This window comes from Girardinichthys multiradiatus, chromosome 14 (assembly GCF_021462225.1).
Source record: "Girardinichthys multiradiatus isolate DD_20200921_A chromosome 14, DD_fGirMul_XY1, whole genome shotgun sequence".
NCBI lineage: Eukaryota > Metazoa > Chordata > Actinopteri > Cyprinodontiformes > Goodeidae > Girardinichthys > Girardinichthys multiradiatus.
This window is the reverse complement of record NC_061807.1, coordinates 5,219,454-5,240,395: the sequence shown is the minus strand read 5'-3', so window position 1 is coordinate 5,240,395 and position 20,942 is coordinate 5,219,454. Positions and strand designations below refer to the sequence as shown.

The following is a 20,942-nucleotide window of genomic DNA, read 5'->3' as shown; positions in this document are numbered from 1 at the left end:
ACAAATTTGGTTTTGGTTCCACTCCCAACGAGGACTTTTTATTCATAAATATAAAAGGGAAATAATAATATTTTTAAAAATATGTATATATTTGCACTGTTTTTACAAAAACAAAGACATGGTTGAAGTGTGGAGATATGCCTGGTATTGATCTGGGAACTTTGTTAAACGGAGAGATAGCCTTGGGGGAGAAACTTAAGACTTTACTGAAGGTAAAGTCTAAACAGTTCATGTCCAGGATGTGTGGGGTCTGCAGAGACGCTAGCTGCCCTTCTCCTGACCCCAGACCTGTACAAGTCCTGGATGGAGTGAAGGTCAGCCCTGATTATCTTTTCTGCAGACCTGATTGTTCATTGCAGTTATATTTGGTTTCCAAATGACTTCATGCTGGTCTCTAATTGGTTATTAAAGATTCTCCTTTCTGCGTCGTTCTTCATCCAATCAGGTTAATTCATGATACCTGTCAATCAAAGTCACACACCTGGCGGCTACAGGCAATGTCACTCAAACTGATGCAATCGAAAGAGTTAGACAATAACGGCAGGATAGGAGAGAGTGGCGCAGCGCAAAAAAACGGTCATTAATTTACAAAATTATAATCTTACTTCGTTTTTGCTGAAGAAAAAGAGCGAACAGGGGAGTTTGAACCTTGACCTTTCACCAGCAGCGTCACTCAATGAAATCTAAATGATGAGAAATAGAATAGCATTAATCATAAGAGTCTCAAAGCTTTCTCCTTCATATCATCCACCCATTTATAATATATTTTCTTGCAAAGAAATCGTTTTTGTGAAAGCTGCTTGTTTTAGAACAATAACGTTAATAATAATGATAACAATAATAATAATGCATCACTGAAAGCAGCAGTAAACTTTGACCTAATTGGAAAAGAAAACGCCAAAACAAACATGATTTATCAGCAGCGACAACGTCACGTGGTTCCTACGTCAGCAGCAGCACGCGGAGGCTGCTTACAGTGACGGTGAGCGCGCGGGGCGGTGGTGCATCCGGCCCTGTTTCGATCCAACCTGCAGCTCTGAGAGCCGCTGCCGGTACCGGACGGTCCGAGAAGCCCGATCAGTCCGAACAGGAAACCATGGCAACGGGCGTCGCGGAGATGAAGATGAAGATGAGGGGAGGGTGACGCAGGGACGGACCGGGCTGCAGGAGGACTCCGGCTGATCAATAATCAGAGGTATTGACTTTAAGTCAGGGATTTGATCGGTTTCAACTTTAATATCCCTGAGTAGAATAAAATGACATTAAATGAACTTTATGTTCCCATCAAGGTTCAATCATTCAATCAATTAATCAATTAAATGATCAATCAACAGAGGTTTTCAATTTAATTGGAGTCCTTTAAGCTTAATTTTTATTCAATGAATTATAGACAATTTAGATAATGAAATATTTATATTGTAATTAATGTAAATAATAAACCTGTTTTTATTCTGCAGTTCTATCCAACTATTTTACTGTGATGAAACTGAACCGACTACTTATTTTACTTATTATTTCTACTTATTATCATTTTTTAACAAATGTTCAGGTTTACACATAAAGAAAATTACACAGTTAGTTTGACCTCCAGATGGAGTCATTAAATTTGGCAGAACAGTGATGGGCGTGGAAATGATTTAATCTTCAGTAAAAAGAGCAGGTGTGTTTAAAACAGGCATCAGAGGCCATCAGTGGTGACATCACAACACATGGTGCAGGGTCAGACAAAGGGCGCCCTCACAAACCCACTGGATCCAGCTTCAGACCCTTGTGAAATTTGTTCGCCTGCAACCAACCGACCGACTCAAACCAAAAATGTGACCCCCATAAAACTCCATCAAGTGCCGTTAGGTGTCTAATGCATCTCCATTTAATCTGGATCCTCACTCATCCTATTTGACTGTCAGATGCTCCAGCAGGTGCCTGATCAAACCAACTGGTGGCTGTTTCAGACATGTCCGCTCCTGTTAATCTACAAATGGACACCCATCTCTGGTCTTCATGTGTGTCACACTATGTCCAACTTCCTTCTGGGTGCTGTTGCTTGCTGAACTGGCCAGAACTGGCCAGAACAAGGGCCAGTTGTATAACAATGAATGGAAGTGGACTAGATGGTACTGATTTAAACTTACTTCAGTTCATTTTATTGATGCACCGTCGATTCACAACAAATCTCAAGGTAAACATTTCATACTGAGTTATATTCAGTTCAGTTCAATCATGTAGTCCAATTTATGTTTTAACCTTTTCTATAAACTGACCCGACCTGACTGTGTGAAGCCAGCGGCTTGATAAGAAATTCAAATAAAAATAGTTACTTTATTGTTTTTGGTAACGTTTATATTCTGATTAATTTTGATGCTGAAGAAGCTGCCAAGGTGTGGTCCATGGGCCATTCACGGTCCTCAGAAAGATTTTCTATGGCCTGCAAACTTGATTCCAGAATGGTACCAGTTTGACCCACCAGAACAGATGGTTGATGCAGATAGATGCCTTTTCTAGTTTAGTAAAATCCAGTAAGTATTTGTCTTTTATGAACCAAGTTTTTATTTCTTTTATTTCAACTTATAGTAATTAGGACCACAGAGTGGCCCGAATATCGTTCGTGTTGCTAAGAAGAAACTAGAATTATTTTCTAGACCCCAAAAATTGACCCAAGAAATGTAGGAAATTGTGTGACTTTCATTTAATACATGCTAGATGATGATTTACAGATTGCTGTTCCACAAACCTCTTTGTTTTTTTTTTTTATTTTTAAACTGTTAAGCACAAAAAATCTTAAAAATCTAATGTGTTTTAAGTTTTTATAAAGGTTTAAATGTTTCTTGTGCTTTAGCTTTTTATTAGATATTTTTAAATATACCAGAATTGGAGATAAAACAGGCTAATTAGTCATTATTCTCAGTTAGTTGTCAAAATCTGACATTTATTCAATTTAATAAAAGCACTTTTAATTGGTTTTTTAAATAATTTGACTGCCTGTCGACCTTTTAACGTGATAAATGATTATAGATCATAAAGAGAACATGGACTGCTCTGAAACACATAATTTCATAACAGCTGTAATAATTATTAGCAGGTTAAAAGTAATGGCTTTAGACTCAACTTAACTGGTTAAACCATTAATCTCACATCTGAAAATTAAGAAGTTCTATTGAAAAAAAACCTTAAAATGACCAAAAATGTGTAAAAATGCACAATAGTTGTAAACACAAGTAAATCTCTGTGAAGACCCTGGTAAAAGGAGGCACCCAGAGGGTCTGATAGAGAGATGTTGAAGTTCTGTGCAGAGAGGCAGGTCCACACCCCAGACGGTCCTTTCTTCCTGCTCATCCATCCGTGCTGAAATTCCTCTGCAGGGCTGACCATCAGCGTGGAAGACGCCGCTCTGCTGAGCGATTAGCATGGCAGAAACACACCACACATGAGGCTCAGACCTCAGTTCATCCAGCTCCAACCTCATCTGAACAATGAGATCAAATCTACTTCTGTTCATCTTTATCTCTTTAGAATCAATAATGTAGAAGCTCAGACTCTGTGACCCAGTTTTCATCCAGCTTCCAGGGTTTCTGCCGCTGCTCCACGGAGAATCATGTCTTCCTCCTCTTTCTTGGAGATGCCCTACTTTTGTCCCCGCTGTGGCGACCAGTATCGCTTCGCGTCTGTGCCTGAGCTCCGGGCACACCTGGTCAGCCGACACACCTACGAGACCCTGCTGGTGCTGTCACAGGTAACTCCGCTGCATGATTTCCGTCTTAGTCATTTCAGTTGAGGTGAAAATTCAGTCACAGCGCCCAACTTTAAGACCAACATTACAACATGATTTGTTTATTTGGACTCTAAACCAAAAAAGGAACCTTTCTTCTTATGATCAAGGTAAATGAATTACATCTGGACAGCTTTAGATCCTGATGTACTCCAATTATTGTACTCCAGCTACAGATAAAAACACGGACTGAAAATCATATTTTTTATTAAAGGAAATGAAACCATTGTAAAGGCTGCTGGTATGCAGTGATGGCTAATGGACCTGAAGGGACCTTATCAATGGTGAAGAAGGACGTTTGAACCTAGATGAAAAAAAAAAAAGATTTGTTTCTAAAGAAAAGGCTAAATTAATTTTACAAGATGTTAAGTATGAGATTTACAATAATTACTTTCAACATATTGTATTTATTAGAGGACAAAAACACAATATGCAATGTGCCTTTTCTACATTAACTGTATGAGAAACTCTCAATGCTTTATTTTCATCTGAAAACCACTCATTCCTATTTTTAATTGCACAGTGCCTTGCGAAAGTATTCAGCCCCCTTGAACATTTCAACCTCTTGCCACATTTCAGGCTTCAAACATAAAGATATAAAATTCTAATTTTTTGTGAAGAATCAACAACAAGTGGGACACAATCGTGAAGTGGAATGAAATTTATTGGATGTGTCAAACTTTTTTAACAAATAAAAAACTGAAAATACTGAAATATTATTCAGCCCCTTTACTTTCAGTGCAGCAAACTCACTCCAGAAGTTCAGTGAGGATCTCTGAATGATCCAATGTTGTCCCAAATGACTGATAATGATAAATAGAATCCACCTGTGTGTAATCAAGTCTCTGTATAAATGCACCTGCTCTGTGATAGTCTCAGGGTTCTGTTTAAAGTGCAGAGAGCATCATGAAGACCAAGGAACACACCAGGCAGGTCCGAGATACTGTTGTGGAGAAGTTTAAAGCCGGATTTGGATACAAAAAGATTTCCCAAGCTTTAAACATCCCAAGGAGCACTGTGCAAGCAATCATATTGAAATGGAAGGAGTATCAGACCACTGCAAATCTACCAAGACCCGGCCGTCCCTCTAAACTTTCACCTCGAACAAGGAGAAGACTGATCAGAGATGCAGCCAAGAGGCCCATGATCACTCTGGATGAACTGCAGAGATTTACAGCTGAGGTGGGAGAGTCTGTCCATAGGACAACAATCAGTCGTACACTGCACAAATCTAGCCTTTATGGAAGAGTGGCAAGAAGAAAGCCATTTCTCAAAGATATCCATAAAAAGTCTTCTTTAAAGTTTGCCACAAGCCACCTGGGAGACACACCAAACATGTGGAAGAAGGTGCTCTGGTCAGATGAAACCAAAATCCAACTGTTTGGCCACAATGCAAAACGATATGTTTGACGTAAAAGCAACACAGCTCATCACCCTGAACACACCATCCCCACTGTTAAACATAGTGGTGGCAGCATCATGGTTTGGGCCTGCTTTTTGTCAGCAGGGACAGGGAAGATGGTCAAAATTGATGGGAAGATGGATGGGTCCAAATACAGAACCATTCTGGAAGAAAACCTGTTGGAGTCTGAAAGAGACCTGAGACTGGGACGGAGATTTATCTTCCAACAAGACAATGATCCAAAACATAAAGCCAAATCTACAATGGAATGGTTCACAAATAAACGTATCCGTGTTGGAATGGCCTAGTCAAAGTCCAGACCTGAATCCAATCAAGAATCTGTGGAAAGAGCTGAAGACAGCTGTTCATGAACGCTCTCCATCCAACCTCACTGAGCTCCAGCTGTTTTACAAGGAAGAATGAGCAAGAATTTCAGTCTCTCGATGTGCAAAACTGATAGAGACAAACTCCAAGAGACTTGCAGCTGTAATTGCAACAAAGGGTGGCGCTACAAAGTATTAACGCAAGGGGGCCAAATAATATTGCACGCCCCACTTTTCAGTTTTTTATTTGTTAAAACAGTTTGACACATCCAATAAATTTCATTCCACTTCACGATTGTGTCCCACTTGTTGTTGATTCTTCACAAAAAATTTGAATTTTATATCTTTATGTTTGAAGCCTGAAATGTGGCAAGAGGTTGAAAAGTTCAAGGGGGCTGAATACTTTCGCAAGGCACTGTATATATAACAAGTTTAGAATTAAACAAATGCTACAGATTTGGGACTCTGGAAAATCATGGATCAGAACTAAAGGTATTTCCTTAACATGAAATAATTGTGTCATCGGCATAGAGGCGTAATCATTCATTGCATAAAACATTTAGACATGTTTTTTTTAAATATCAATACAGTGTAGAGGGATGAAGTTGAGCGCTGATGTTATTTCTGTTATTTCCGCTGCAGCTGAATCATCTTCCCCCTCAGTAGTAGACCTAATTTAAATGTCAAGGCTACACATAGACCTAACTTAGACATGAGTCAGTGTTAAATCTACATATCACACAGATTTAGAAAAGTCTCTATATCATATAGAAACTAAAACTAAACTTTACTAATTTAATGTTGTTGCAATATCAAAATGAAAGAAGGTGGTTTTTTTTATTTCAGATCTAAAAATTTAGATAGTTAATATGTTTTCATATTAACTAACATATATTCATTGAACTGACAGGAACAACGCCTATTTGTACATAAAGCAGTGACGGCAGCACACTGAAAGGAAGACCTTTGCTGGATTTGATCAGACAGATCCAGCAAATTGTAATTGTTGATTCCTGACAGAATTACTATAAAACAAACAGAAATACATCAGAAATATCCCACTCAATCTCACTGTATCTCTCAACATGATGCTGGGTTACAGAGAGTAGAGAACCAGACTGGGTGAGGCCCAATGAATAAAACAAAACCAGTTCTGGAAGCCTTGCCATCAAACTCATCAAGCATTTAACACATTTAACTGACAATTAAATACTTTTGAAGTACTTTTTGCTTCCTTCCATTAATTTAAATGGACCTAAACCAGTTCAGCCATAATTTGATCTCTTGTTTCAGGGTCAGGTCAGAAGTTCTAGACCCGCTGCTCTCCTCCCACTTCCTGGACCAACTGTATCCCAGAGTAATACATCTTCTCTGAGCATGGACACCCACAGCTTCCCCCTGCCGCTGGCCTGCTTGGACCTCGCCTCCTCGTCGGCCTCCATCCAGCTGCTCAGGGAAATGTTCAGCCCACCAGACCGGGCTCTGCCAGCCCTTCCAGGCCAGGGACAGGACCCCTCTACTGCTCTGGCCCTACCTGTGTCTCTGGACCTGTTTCCTGGGAGCGATGTGGGGGTCCTGGGGCTGGACTTTACACTGTCGGTGGAGATTGGGTTGGAGGAACGACTGGGACTTGGACTGGATCATAAAATTGCCCGGACCTTTGCAGAGGTGGAGGAGAGGGTGAACCAGCGTGTTGGACGACTGAAGGCGGAGCTACGGAGGAGGGAGGCGGAGCTTGAACGTAAGAGGCGGCATAGGGAGCGGCTGAAGAGGGAGAAGAAGGAGGTGGAGGACAGGGCGGCCTACTTGTCGAGACAGGTGGGTGGAACTGTGCAGTATTTGGAAAAAAACCTGATTGAGTCCAGTTCCTTCGAGACACCAGTGAACCTTGCCCTATAACTCCATCAGGCACAAAGACATCATTTGTTCAGATTTCCCACAATCCTGTTTAATTAATATCCCAAAACCTCGTTAGATTTTATTTTTAATTTTCTTCCCACAGATGTCAGCTGCCATGGAGATGATGGAGCGACTGAAGAAAAATCTGGCAGAGAAAGAGACAGAGCTGAGTGAGCGACAGCAGTCAGTATCCTGCAGGGGGTGGGGGGGCTTTACACCTCATCCATGTGTCCCACAAACATCCACACAAACTGCTGATGCCTCACTCTGCAGCTTTTCCTGAGAACACACAAAATTTAAATAACACAAGCTAAAAATAACCAGCCTCGACCCTCAGGTTTGAACTGTGTAAATGTGGTCAGATTGTTACAATTAAGCAACTCAAATATGCAGCGTGTATTTTTAAACAAGGTCGGTTAAATCTCGGCATCTGGAACAAAGATAAAACCTTCATAAAACCAAAGTGGTGAGCAGAAAGCCCTGCCCCTTAGATGAAGGACACGTCATGCTCAGTTTACCTCACTCTAACGCGTTGCTCGACAGTTTGCTGTAAAGATAAATGCAGGACGACAGCGAGGCTCAGCTGCCCCGAGGGTGGTGCTGCATGTGAGGTCAGATCTTCGGCTTCAATTACCTTTAATTAACCCATCATCACTCATCTGTGTTTGCAGTCCCTCGCTGACTCTTCCTCTTCCTCTGTTTTTGTTATTTTACCTCTCTCTGTAAGGTTTCAGCGTTATTGCTTCAGTTTGTGTTTACAGGGAGATGGCAGACGTGGAGCTTTTTCTGAGGCAGACAGCAGAGAAAGAAGCTGAGGCCAAATCCAGACTGCAGGTGATGCTCTGTCATGTCTGTTTGATGGACACATTCAGTGCTGATGTTGAGATGAACAGATCAGATCAGATTAGATTAGATGAACCACTAAATGCTGTTGATATCAGGTCTTTCTCAGCTGCTACAGTCTCTTCCTCAGCATTCTCAGCAGTATTTATGTGACGTAAAGACATTACAGATAGAAGTCCTGAAGAGCAGGATGTTTTCATCACGTAACGGAGAAACATGGAGGTGTTTTTATTCTTACACTGCTTTTCTTAACCTTTCATTATGATTTAAAATTCTCTGTTACCAAAATGCTTGATATTGAGAAAATGATGATCCACAGGATTCCCAAATAATTTTCTTTGTTGCAAAAGGACAGTTTTCAGATTTATCATTTATATTTGTATGTTTTTAAATTATATAAATAGTACAATAATACAAATGTTGATACTCTTTACGGCCATTGTTTAATTTTAGGGCTTTGGTTTAGATTTGACCATTTTTGGCTAAATAGAATAACTAGCGTTTGTTAATTCAAACTCTAGAGTAACTCTAGAGTAAAAGACACTTAAAATGTCTGTTTTCATAAATATTTCCAGCTTACCCAAATTAAGGCTAATGAACATGAATTAATCTAAATCAAAGACTAAAATAATGACCAAAATGGAGCAGTTTTAGGACTACCAGAAGCTCTATTTGAATTAAAATGTCTACTTAATTGGAGTTAAACAGAAAATGAATCAAATAGTCCAGATTTGGTTGATCTGTGTGATAGTGACAATGTTTTATTCCCAATTTAAAACCATTTGATTAACTGTTTTTTGAAGGTTTTCGGCCGGTTTGTAAACCTCTAGAAACTTCGGGTTCAACATTTGCTCATCACTTTTATGGACCCGACACGACAACATTTAGTCAGGGTAGCAAATTAAATGTTAAAGCCTTTAACCAACATGTCCTGGCTACTTTAGCAGGTGATCTAGTTGTTATTGACCCAAAGTGAGATTAGATTCAGGTTTTTATTACAACCTTTTCCTTGAACAGAACTAATGGATCCTAAAAAATAAACCGAGGTTTCAATGTCATCTAACATCTTCACATTTGAGGTTGAATTTAGTTTAACAAAAGCACATCACCTGTAAATTCTGTTTTATTCCTGATTAGTTTATGTTTCTGAGGAAACTTTGGATTTGGATTATTTAAGAGGAGGAACCTGGGGTGTGTGGTTTTGTTCACAAGGTGAAATAATTTCAGATCCTGGTAAAACCCAGATAATGCAAATCAAAACCCTAAAATCCACATAAGATGAGCCTCTTTATCATGATGCTTCTAAACTGAGGCTAATATGACTGAATATTTGAGGTTTTAATTCAAATAGGACGTGCTTCCTTGTTCACCTGCTTGAATATAAGCTCAGCTGTTCTTGTTTTAAAGGAAACATGTTTGTTTGGATTGCAGGTGTTCATTGAGGCGTTGTTAGAGCGAGCTGACCGAGCAGAAAGACAGTTACTGCTGCTCAGCCACAACCACTTCACACACGGCGGCGGGTTTGAATACACCGAGCCGTATACACCCTCAGAGGTGTACTCACCTGTACCTGGACGAGCCGGACGCAGTCTGGACGGTAGCACCGATGACATCATCGCCAACAAGATGCAGGAAAGCATTGGCAACAGGGTAGGAAGCCGTCATTCCAAGAGCCTCGAGTAAAAGCTCTGCTTCTGGAGGGATTTAACTGAAAGTGTTGTGTTGTCAGGAATGGAAAATGTAATGATTGCTTCTCTCAAGAAAAACGTTCATCCTTTCTTTTTTAGAGAAGCTACAGTGTCTCAAGTTCCTACAGACTGGGAGAGCAGATGCACAGCCACCATCATTACAGGTAGCTTAATACAACCTTCTCCAAAAAGCCACAAATCCAGGCAGGTTTTCTATGTTTCTTTGAGGGAGGGAGACTGACAGCAGACTTATAACAACCATCAGGTACCAGTAAAAGCATCATTTTACAGGAGCAGCCTATTGGTACAGTTTCTGAGCTCGTTTGTGTCTCTTCCAGTGGTCTAAATGAGCAAATGCGGACCTTATCTCTGGGCTCCGGTGGCTGGGACTGTGAGGGAGGACTGGTCCACTTCCACCCGTTTCTCTACGCTCCATGTTGGACTCCGCAAGAAAGAGAGGGATTCAGACGGAGGGAGAGAGTCTGGTATGTGGAGAAGTTTAGAAAACCTGCAGGAGTATCTTCCCGAGGCCAAGCAAAGAAAGAGAAAGAGGAAAATAAAAACGTGACAAATTTCTTATTGATCAAGAACCATAATAAACATTTTTCCAGTAGATTTAAAATCGGACGGTTTTAAACAGTTTTAAATTATACTGTTTAAAAAATGTTGCATAAAACCAAATTAAACACAGGGTGAACTCCTGAGAGACAGTTTTACACTCGCTGATTTTCTACAATCAGACGAGGTCTTTCAAAGGTTTATCCAGAAACCACTCTTTAATGTAACAGGTGATATATCTGCTTTAAGCCCAGTTAGGCAGTTATTAGCTCAACTTTATAGCTGTTTTTACTAAGAATGCAGGACAATCTGACCCCAAAGGCTGGGAATTTAAATTAACCGAAGAGGAAAAAAATCACCATTCGTGATAATTTTAACATCTGGCGATTTTTCACAAATGAGACAATTTGAAGCACTTGATGTTTTTCTCACTTTGATGGTTCCTGTTTAAATATACGACTATCAGAAGCAAATACACCTCGGTCAAAATACCAGGTCTCTGTAGTGCTAAAAGTACATCATGATGAATAATTTCAAAGCTTTTTATCACTCTTGATGTATCATATTTCATGTAAAACTGAACAAAAACCAAACAAAAATGTATCAGAACAATTTAAAACATAAACAGGTACAATAACTTTGTGGCAGGACCTTTCAAACCCTTTTACCACATATAACCTGACATTTATCACATACAATTCAACTGAAAAACATAATCTGCTTTTGTTTCAATTTCAGTCACCTTGAGTTCACACCTGACATTCATTTTTATAAAATAAAAAAATAAAAATAATGTTCAGCTGTTCTAGTAGGATTTTATTGATATTTCCATCCTTTAGCCAAAGGCATAGTTTGCAGAGTGGTTAAACGGGTCAAACTGACATTATTGTATAAGTTTATAAGTCAGGAGAAGAATACAATAAACATGATCAGGACCAATAAAGAGATGAGACAGAAACAGGTCTGGGAGACTACCAAGACGTCAGCGGTAACACTGAAGCAGCTTCAGGAACGTTTCTTCCAAAGAAAATATTCATAACTGGTTTAAAATTTCCAAACCTTTTTCATGGTCTGAGGAAACCAAACAAGAACATTTTGCTACATTTCCAAAAAGTAAGTTTGGCACAGAAACAACACAGCACATCACCAAAAGAACAACATGTCTACAGTGAAATATGGTGGTGGCAGCTATTGCTGCTGGAACTGGGGATAAAACGCCTAAAAACCAGTACTTTTGACTCAAATCCTTGATATTTCCAGTAGAAAGCTGAAGGAGTTTTGGAATGACCCGGTAAGAGTCCAGAACTAAATACGATTGTTAATCTCACTGGGTCTTTCCTGGTTAGGTAGAGTAATAAGAAAAACTTTCAGCTGAATTTCACAGGATAAAGTTCTGAAATAATTTACTGATTTTTTGGGGATTTTAAACGGGGTGTGTAGACTTTAGTAACCCGCTGTATAAACAGTATTTCAGAGGAGTCAGTTCCACCAAACCTTTCCCACCTCTTTTCTTTTCAGGGTCGGAGAGGAAGGATGGGGAAGAACCTGGAGCAAAAGAAGCAGTCGTCACCACAGCACCGAGGAAGATGAGGAGGATGAAGAAGAGGAAGGCTTGTGGAGCAGTGCTGAGATGAGGCAGCACACACCTGGAACAGGTGAAGACCTCCTCTTCCTTTCAATGATTGTTATTGATTTTTACAGCATTATATCTATTCTTCTTCCTCTTCTTGCTCCCCTCCATCAACTAGACACGCCCTCCTCCATTAGCTCCACCCCTTCCTGCCATCACGCCAGCGGGCAGCCTGGAGTCGACACCCTAAGGATGAGGGCAGGGCTTTTCTGTGTCTTCCCATATTTGGATGTGCGCTCGTTGCTGCGTGCAGCTGAGGTGTGCTGTGATTGGCAGGTTGTTGCCAGGCACCCAGCAGTATGGACTCACCTCCGACTGGAGGACGCTCGAGTATCAGCTGAGGTACAGGAGCATCATTTTTAAAGCCATCAGCAATTGTCATAAATTCAAATGTTTTTCATTTGGAGCTCCAAAACTTAGTGGGGCTGCAGAATATGTTAGAAAAGAACTTCCTGGATGACAGGTAGCTAATTACTTAGGTACCATGCATTCAGGCTCCTAATGCTCGTAATATATTTAGTGACACTTCGTTTAATGCAGGATTAAACATTTTAGAAGGTAGGTGATGAGGCGTTAAAGTCATTAAGAAAGTTGTTTCAATGCTAAAACAACAAAGCAATAAAACCTTGTTGATCAGATGAAAATATAAATATTTTATGCTAGTGGCTGGATAGGTGACTCATTATCTGGGGTCTATGTTTGCCATGAACCCAAAGTACAAAAACATTTCTTAATTATTTGTTGATAAAGTTATTGTTCATCCCAACATTCACCCATATTTTCACGTTTGTCTAATATGTTGCAGGTCTAGAACTCTCTGTTTACTTAGTGAAAATAAATCAACATGTACAGTGATTTCGAAAGTATTCACGTCTAACAAATGTTTTCACATTTTATTCACGTTACAACCATAAACGTCACAGTATGTTATTGGAATTTTACGTGATAGACCAACACACACCAGTACAGGACTGGGAAGTAGAAGTGAAATCGTACATAGTTTTGGACAGTTTTTACAAATGAAAATCTCCATAGTCTGGTAGTGTTATTATTTGGTCCCTTTTACTCTGATACACCTAAATTAAATCCAGTGTGACTACCTGAATTCACCTCATTAGTAAAGATAGTCCAGTATCCATGTCTTATTCTGAGTATAAATGCAGTTGTTCTGTGAAGGCTTCTAAGGGTTGTTGGAGAACGTTTTTGACCAAACGGCTTCATGATGACCAAGAACCATAGCAGATGGGTCAGAGGTCCATTGTAGTTCTGTAGGAGCTGTAGAGATCCACAACTTAAGTTGGAAAATCTGTTGTCAAAGGAACTAATCATGCAGTTAACAAATCTGACTTCTATGTAATATTGGCAAGAAGAAAGCCATTGCTGGTTGTAAGGATAATGATTATTGATTAATTAATATTCATCAAGAATTATAATTTAAAATCATAATTTGAATTTTTTTTATTTCTTAACCAAAAATCATTACTTACGAATAGAAATCAGAGATTTCCTCTGGTGTTGTGATTAAGGGCTCAAAGCTCTTTAATAATTACAATTAGCTATTCATCATTAATAATTGATAAATTATTAACCAAAACCACCAACTGTCACTGTTTATTCAACCACTTCACTGAAGCTGGGGAACTTCAACCTTGTTTTGACAGATAAATCACTCTTGCACGAAATAAACACAAACGCTTCTCTTAATTATATATATGAAGATTTATTGAAGCCACATAATCCTGATATACCATTATTCTGGTCCAAAAACCTTCACCTAACTATCAAGCACCGTTCTACACAAAGGGAATAAAAATGACTACCTAACAATAATAATAAAATAAAAATATATATGCGCATTTAGTGTCTATGAAGATCAAACCAGCAGTTTTATGGACAAAATGTGTAATTTGGGTTAAATGAAAAGAGAAATCCTCCTGTTGTGTTGATGTCTCGATGGCAGCAATCAGCTGATAAAACGGTGGGCCACGCCCCTTTAGCCACTATCAACTGATCGCCCCAAATCATGAACACGCACGATTCAGCAGCACTGGCACAGCAAATCAAAACACAGCTCAGCATAAAACCATTCAATCAGTATCGCATGCAACAAGTTAATACCTTAGATTAACTGCTGGTGATCCTACATCACCTTAACTATGCCTCATCCTGCCCAGACCTCTAAATGCACCTATCCGGTTTACTATGAAAAGAATGAAATTACGCTGACGTTGATTTCTTCTCTTCTCTGGTTGACGATGGGTCAGGTCTGAAGAAAACCGAGGGGGTGGGGTCACGGGTCTGTGATCACCTCAAGAAAAAAAAGGTAAACTTGTCATCCGTCCAGTAGGGGAAAATTATGAAAAACCGTTTAGTCGACTGAATCAACAAGGAGGAAAACTCATCTCCATGGAAATAAACCTCTGTGGGTTTTCATCTGCGCTGGGTGTCGGCGTGGTCTTCGATCGGTTATGAATCTTCTGACCTTCTTGTATCAGACAGATTTCCAGCTTTCAAGCTCTTCCAGGAATGGCCTTGTGGAGCAAAAGTTTGCCTGCGAGCTTTTGTCTCTTCAGATATGCACCTCCATTACGCTGTCCTGTTAGACAGGCGGGAAATGGCAACGAAACTTTATTTCCTGCGGGTTTTACAATCCCGGTGACGTCAGAGCTGCTACGTCTGTTGAGCTGCGCATGTTCAACTGTGCGACCAAAATGGATGACTCCAACATGGTTTAAAGCCATTCCTGATAGAAACCCATTACTGGTTGAAAGCTATTGTTGGTTGAAAGCTATTATCCAGTTTGTCACAAGCCATGTAGGGGACACAGCAAACATATGGAAAAAGGTGCTCTGTTCAAATGAGCCCAACAATGATAGTGACAGTGAAGCTGATCCGAGTTGATGAGAAGACTGATGGAGCTAAATACAGGACAACCCCAGGAGGAAACACCAATGTATTCTCATGTGATTGAAGAGTGTGGTTGTAACAGGAATACGTTTGGACAAGTTCTTTTGCAAAGGGCTGTAGATCTGAATTATTTTTAACTCCGATTACTCCAACTGTCAAATGCAGTTTAATATGTGATTTGTCTGAATAAAAATCATTACATCACTGCAGTAGTTCTGTCCAGTAGCATCACAAAGACACACATGCATGATGTGCTTTTAGCTCCATTATGTTGCTGCTAAAAGATGTTTGCAGCACAAAGAATAAACATTTTCTACCGCCAACAAAACAAACATACTCAAATGTTTCTAATTCACGTCGCTGTCTGAATTAGAAATGAGTTTTTTTGTGTTTAGTTCCTGCAGACTCTGTCTCAGTGGTGCACTCAAGCTCAGTCTGTGATCCTCAACAACCTGAAGCCTCGAAGCCGCCGGGCTGACGAGACGAGAGAGGATTACCGCAAAAACACACGGTATCTCTCTCCCTTTCTCACACACACACCGACCGACCGACCGACCGACCGACAGACCGACCGACCGACCGACCGACCGACCGACCGACCGACCGACCGACCGACCGACCGACCGACCGACCGACCGACAGACAGACAGACAGACAGACAGACAGACAGACAGACAGACAGACAGACAGACAGACAGACAGACAGACAGACAGACAGACAGACAGACAGACAGACAGACAGACAGACAGACAGACAGACAGACAGACAGACAGACAGACAGACAGACAGACAGACAGACAGACAGACAGACAGACAGACAGACAGACAGACAGACAGACAGACAGACAGACAGACAGACAGACAGACAGACAGACAGACAGACAGACAGACAGACAGACAGACAGACAGACAGACAGACAGACAGACAGACAGACAGACAGACATTGTGGCAGCTCAGAGAGATTAGCACTCAGCAAAGCTCGGAGAAAATGTAAACTATTCTTATCTTTTAATAAACAGAAAAATTTGCATGTTGCCATGGAAACATTATAAAGTCCTATTAAGAATCCAGTTGTCTTCTGACTGGGCAGACTCTTTAACCTGAAGGTGTGACTGAAGTTACTGAACTGAGACATCAGATGTGTTGCAGAAGTGATGAACTGAAGTCGTCTCTCTCAGAGGCAGCGTGGAGCCAGGCGTCGAGGCGCTGCTGCAGTCAGCAGGAGGAAGTCTGCTCCACCTCTCCATCTCCCAGTGTCCCCACATCCTCACTGACAGGACGCTGTGGATGGCCAGCTGCTACTGCAGGAACCTGCAAACACTCACATACAGGTGGGCTGGCTGGTTTTACCTGCTTTACTGTTCACCTGCTGTCCAGGTGTTTACCTGGTTCATCTACCTGCAGGAGTTCCTCAGATCCAGTCGGTCAGGAGGTTCTCTGGGCCCTGGGTGCTGGCTGCAGGAACATCAGCAGACTGCAGGTGACTCCAGCACACCCCAGGTGAGTTCAGAGGGTCAAGTAGTTTTCAACACAGCTCCGGTAATAACTATTCAAATGAGAGGGTAGAAACTAAAAACAGTGTTACTGATGTTAAACTAACTAATAAACATTATTTATTTACAATAACTGTGGAACCAAAGTCTTTGAAAGTTGTAAAAAAAAAGTTGAATTGTTAATGTCCAAAATGTAATTCTGTGAAAGCTTTTAACTTATCTCTGTTTTGGTTTTGCGGTTTTAGCCAACAGCCGACTCGTTTTGGAAACCGCTGCTTGCAGACGATTGGCAGATGTTGGCCACGCCTCATTTCTCTCAGTGTGGGCGGGGCTGGCTGCAGTACTCAGGGATTAGTTGCTGTTGGTTGGTCAACAAGTTGCCATTTTTGTGCCTTTTCTTTGATAACTTGTAAATATTGACATTTTATGGACTTCATCGTGTATGCTCATAAAAAATAGAATCTAAAGAAAAATAAATTGAAACCTAACATTCCTCAGAAATAAAGCCTTCCTGTGTGTGATGTTGTTTTTCATTTGTTTTGTGAAGTGAGCAGCTGCACTCACCTGCAGTTGCTGGAGTTGGAGCGTATTACTGACCTGAGCCTGCAGGTAGCAACAGAGCTCTGTAAAGCTGGACTGAAGAGTCTGCAGGTGCTGGTCCTGACGCACACGCCGGTCAGCGGTCAAGCCATCCTGCACTTCCACAGTAAGATGCCTCTGCTGCTTCCTGAGTTCAGACCCAGTGTTGTTTGTCCCGTAGACGAGGTTAATGTTCTGTCCACCTGTGCAGGTGTGTGCAGTGACATCAGGTCCATTCTGGTGGACATTTCAGTGTCAGATTACTTTGAAGAGCCGGATACTCAGGAAGCTAAACATCTGTTTGGAGAAATTCTCAGCACACTGAAGGTGAGTTTCACACAGAGAAATGAATGTTTCATTTCTAAACAGAAAGGTGAAATTCATGGTTGTTTAGCTAGTAAGACGTATTACCATTAAATACATTTATTTTTATTATCCTTTTGTTTCCGTTACAGTTTTTGGTCCACCACTCCTTCCAAAGCGTTTCTGGCATAATAACAAATACAAACATGTATAAAACTTGGGCTTCATAGTGCAATACGATTTTTGTTAGCAATATTGTACAGTGTTTACAAAATGTGATAAAACCGCAAAATGTTTTCCTAGAAGATATAGATATACTGTATATAGATATATATATAGAAGAGTAAGGAACCTCAGTCAGCTCCATAGTTCTAGAGCAGAAACACTAAATGGGCCACAGAAAGTTGGACTTTATCTGACTGAATTTACAATTTGGTACTTTTTACACAACACAGCTTAAATTTAAGGATCCTTTTATGTTGGACTTGTCAAAATCTTGAAGGTTAAAGGTGAGCTTTTTTATTCAGTCAATTTAAATGCAGTCTACAGCTGGTTGTGTATTTACAAAATATTTATTCCTGACATTACCCAATTATTCAGCCTGAGGGGTCGTGACAGCACACAGCAAACCGAGTCCCAACTGGCATCTAGAAAACTGTTAGAAAATCATTGTTTTGGTCACAGTTTCCACCATCTACCGTTTGGTCACAGATAAATGAGTCAAAAAGCAAGAACTCCTTCCCAGATGACCTTGTATTCTTCATTAGAATGCATTTTAAAGCAAAACATTTAAAATGTTAAAATCAAACACAACATCAGGAGGATAACTGTCAGTGATTACTTCTGATGGTCTTATTTGTTATGTCACATTTTCTCAGGTTCTTCAGACCCGTCCCGGTCTTTGTGACGTCCTTCAAGTTAAAGCTGATGGTTTCTCCTGACCTCAAAAGTCTCATTTATACTTCCAGGAAGACTCAAGGATCTTCTCTGACTGTCCTTACCTCCAAGTCTATGCCTAAAGATTCAGAAAAAGGACACATTTATCTCATTTAAACCATTTTTCATCAAAAACTTAGTGTTTGATAAAAGAATATATTTATATTTTTTTCCAGTTTATAATTTTAACTAAAAAACATCTGTTTGCAAAACCTATTTGCAGGTTATTAGGATCAGTCAGGCTCAGCAGTGGTTTGGACCTTTCATTGGAAAGTGGAAACATCTATTTCAGAGCAGATGTTCCCTTTCTTCGATGGAAACATCTGACACAGAATCAGTATGGTCATTTCAGGACAGCTCATTTCTGTTTACCGACAAGTTTATGGAAAGCTGCAAGAAGATCCGAGACTCGAAAAGGGTTGTTGAACTTCCAAAATGCAAAATATCGTATTCAAAATTTACAGAAAACAATCAAATGTAGACAAAAAGATGAAGCCAGTGCAGCCCAGTAACATGCTGAGATCCAAACCAGTGTTCAGTAGGGTTGCTAATACTTTATGGGCTGCTTTAAGTAATCACATTGCACCATTTTAATACAACTTATCCAAATTTAAGATTTTAAATTCATATATACTCAGTTTTTTATTAAAGCACACAGTGTTTTCTCTCTTTGCCTCCTAAGTTTATTTTAAAAACAAAATGGTGCTTCGAGGCAAAACAATGAAACTGTAAACCCTAGAAATTACCAGTTTTGAGAATGCCCTAAGCTGCCTCTGAATATTAGTTCCTTGACACAGGATTTTATTAATTTATCTGTTTTAAACAGAATAAACTTATTATTTGCTTTTTATGACCAAAACCTCCAATAAAATCTGCTTTACAGAGGCTTGAATAAACTGCAGCCTTTTGTTATGGAGAGGTTTCAGTCCTGAAGAAAGCTGCCACTTTCCACATTTTCCAGATGCATGATGGGTAAAAACCCTCTGAGAAACGTAGTGTTTTAGTCATGGTAGTAATTAAACCAATGTTTGGTCACTTGTTGAAATATTCCCTTTTCTTCCACACTAAAGACCTTTTCGCACATCCAAACCTATAGTTTCAGCTTCCAACTGAACAGCACTTAGTATTTATGCATCCATAAAAACCCTTTTTGTTTTTAATCTATTTTAGAAAATAACTCTAAAAGCACAACTTCTCCTTTAAAAATCCTTATATTAATACTTTTACCCTAAAGTCGCCAAACCTAAAGGTCATAATCCTTGCTAGAGTGATAGAAAACCTTTAGATTTTTCCCTAAATTTAAATAAAACCTTGAATGTTACCTCAATAAACAAGCACAAAAGCACACAGAAGCACAAATACCTTTTGGAAAGGAAAGTGATGCATGAGTCAATCAGCTGCAGGGGTGTTGGTGGAAAAATATGATTATATGTGAGGTTTTACCATCAATAAATTCCTTTCTCATCAGTTTTGTGCCATCTTTTTATCCATTTCTTTCTCTTGCTACAAATCTAAACAGGTGGTTGACGCAATGAACAAACAGAAACCTTAATAAGTTGGTACATTAATAAATGTATCATACATCCAGAGTGTAATTATACCGCTCCTTGTTAAAACACATAGCTAATCATTTATACCATCAAGCCCACAATAAGATGAAAACTTTCTGCCTTTATGAAGAAGCTAAACCCCAACAGTCAATAATTCCTGTAAATCTCAGTGAGACGTCGCAGCAAAATGCCTGTGACTTAAAACAGGTGGAGCTTTGAGAGTTTATGCGTTGAAAACCAACTAGCAGAAGAGCCAATATTGTCTCTCTGATAACCTCTGCACCACTTTGACAAATCTGCTACTTCGAGCTTTGACAGTCCATGCACTTGAGAGAATCAGCTGCTTTTAGGGGGTGGACAATTTAAATAAAATGTTGCATAAGTAAGAAAAGGAATCCAATCATCACAGGATTAAATGACTACAGGTGTGTGATGTCTGTGGCCATGAAATCCTTTGAGCGACTGCTGTTGAAGCACCTGAAGAACATCACAGGCCCCCTGTTGGACACCAGTCAACTTGGGACCACACCTCAACCCCCCAGGGATGGACTTCAGTTCGGCTTTCAACACCATCAACCCAGACATTCTCAACCAGAAGCTCACCCAGCTCAAAGTCCAGCCCTCCACCTGTCAGTGAATCACCAGCTTCCTGAAGGACCGGCAGCAGGTGAGACTGGGGAGCATCTTCTCCCACACCGGATCAAGAAGTACTGGTGCCCCCCAGGGGTGTGTTCTCTCCCCACTCCTCCCTCTATACAAATGACTGCACCTCAGTGGACCAGTCTGTGAAACTCCTGAAGTTTGCAGATGACACCACTGTCATTGGACTGATCCAGGACGGTGATGAGTCTGCATACAGACAGGAGGTGGATCGGCTGGTTGTTGTCAGAACCACCTGTAGCTTAACCCACTCAAGACAGGGGAGATGATGGTGAACTTGCAGAGAACACCCACAAAATTGCCTTCCTTCACCATCCGCAACAACACTGTTTACTATGGATCGCTTTCGGTTCCTAGGAACCAACATTTCTCTGGACCAGAGATGTTCCTCACACATAGACAA

General features: G+C 40.3%; 1 protein-coding gene across 1 annotated transcript; it reads left to right on the top strand.

Moving 5' to 3' along the window:
* Nucleotides 1-942: 942 nt before the first annotated feature.
* On the top strand, nucleotides 943-19,796 carry LOC124881292 (F-box only protein 41-like). The gene is made up of 17 exons (XM_047386838.1): nucleotides 943-1,195; nucleotides 3,558-3,730; nucleotides 6,785-7,309; nucleotides 7,494-7,573; nucleotides 8,152-8,224; nucleotides 9,665-9,883; nucleotides 10,021-10,085; nucleotides 10,260-10,406; nucleotides 11,998-12,134; nucleotides 12,228-12,451; nucleotides 15,412-15,527; nucleotides 16,197-16,349; nucleotides 16,423-16,518; nucleotides 16,757-16,875; nucleotides 17,059-17,217; nucleotides 17,302-17,417; nucleotides 18,272-19,796. The coding sequence occupies exons 2-17, from the start codon at nucleotides 3,593-3,595 to the stop codon at nucleotides 18,332-18,334; spliced, it is 2,430 nt and encodes an 809-aa protein (XP_047242794.1). The 5' UTR covers nucleotides 943-1,195; nucleotides 3,558-3,592; the 3' UTR covers nucleotides 18,335-19,796.
* Nucleotides 19,797-20,942: the final 1,146 nt, after the last annotated feature.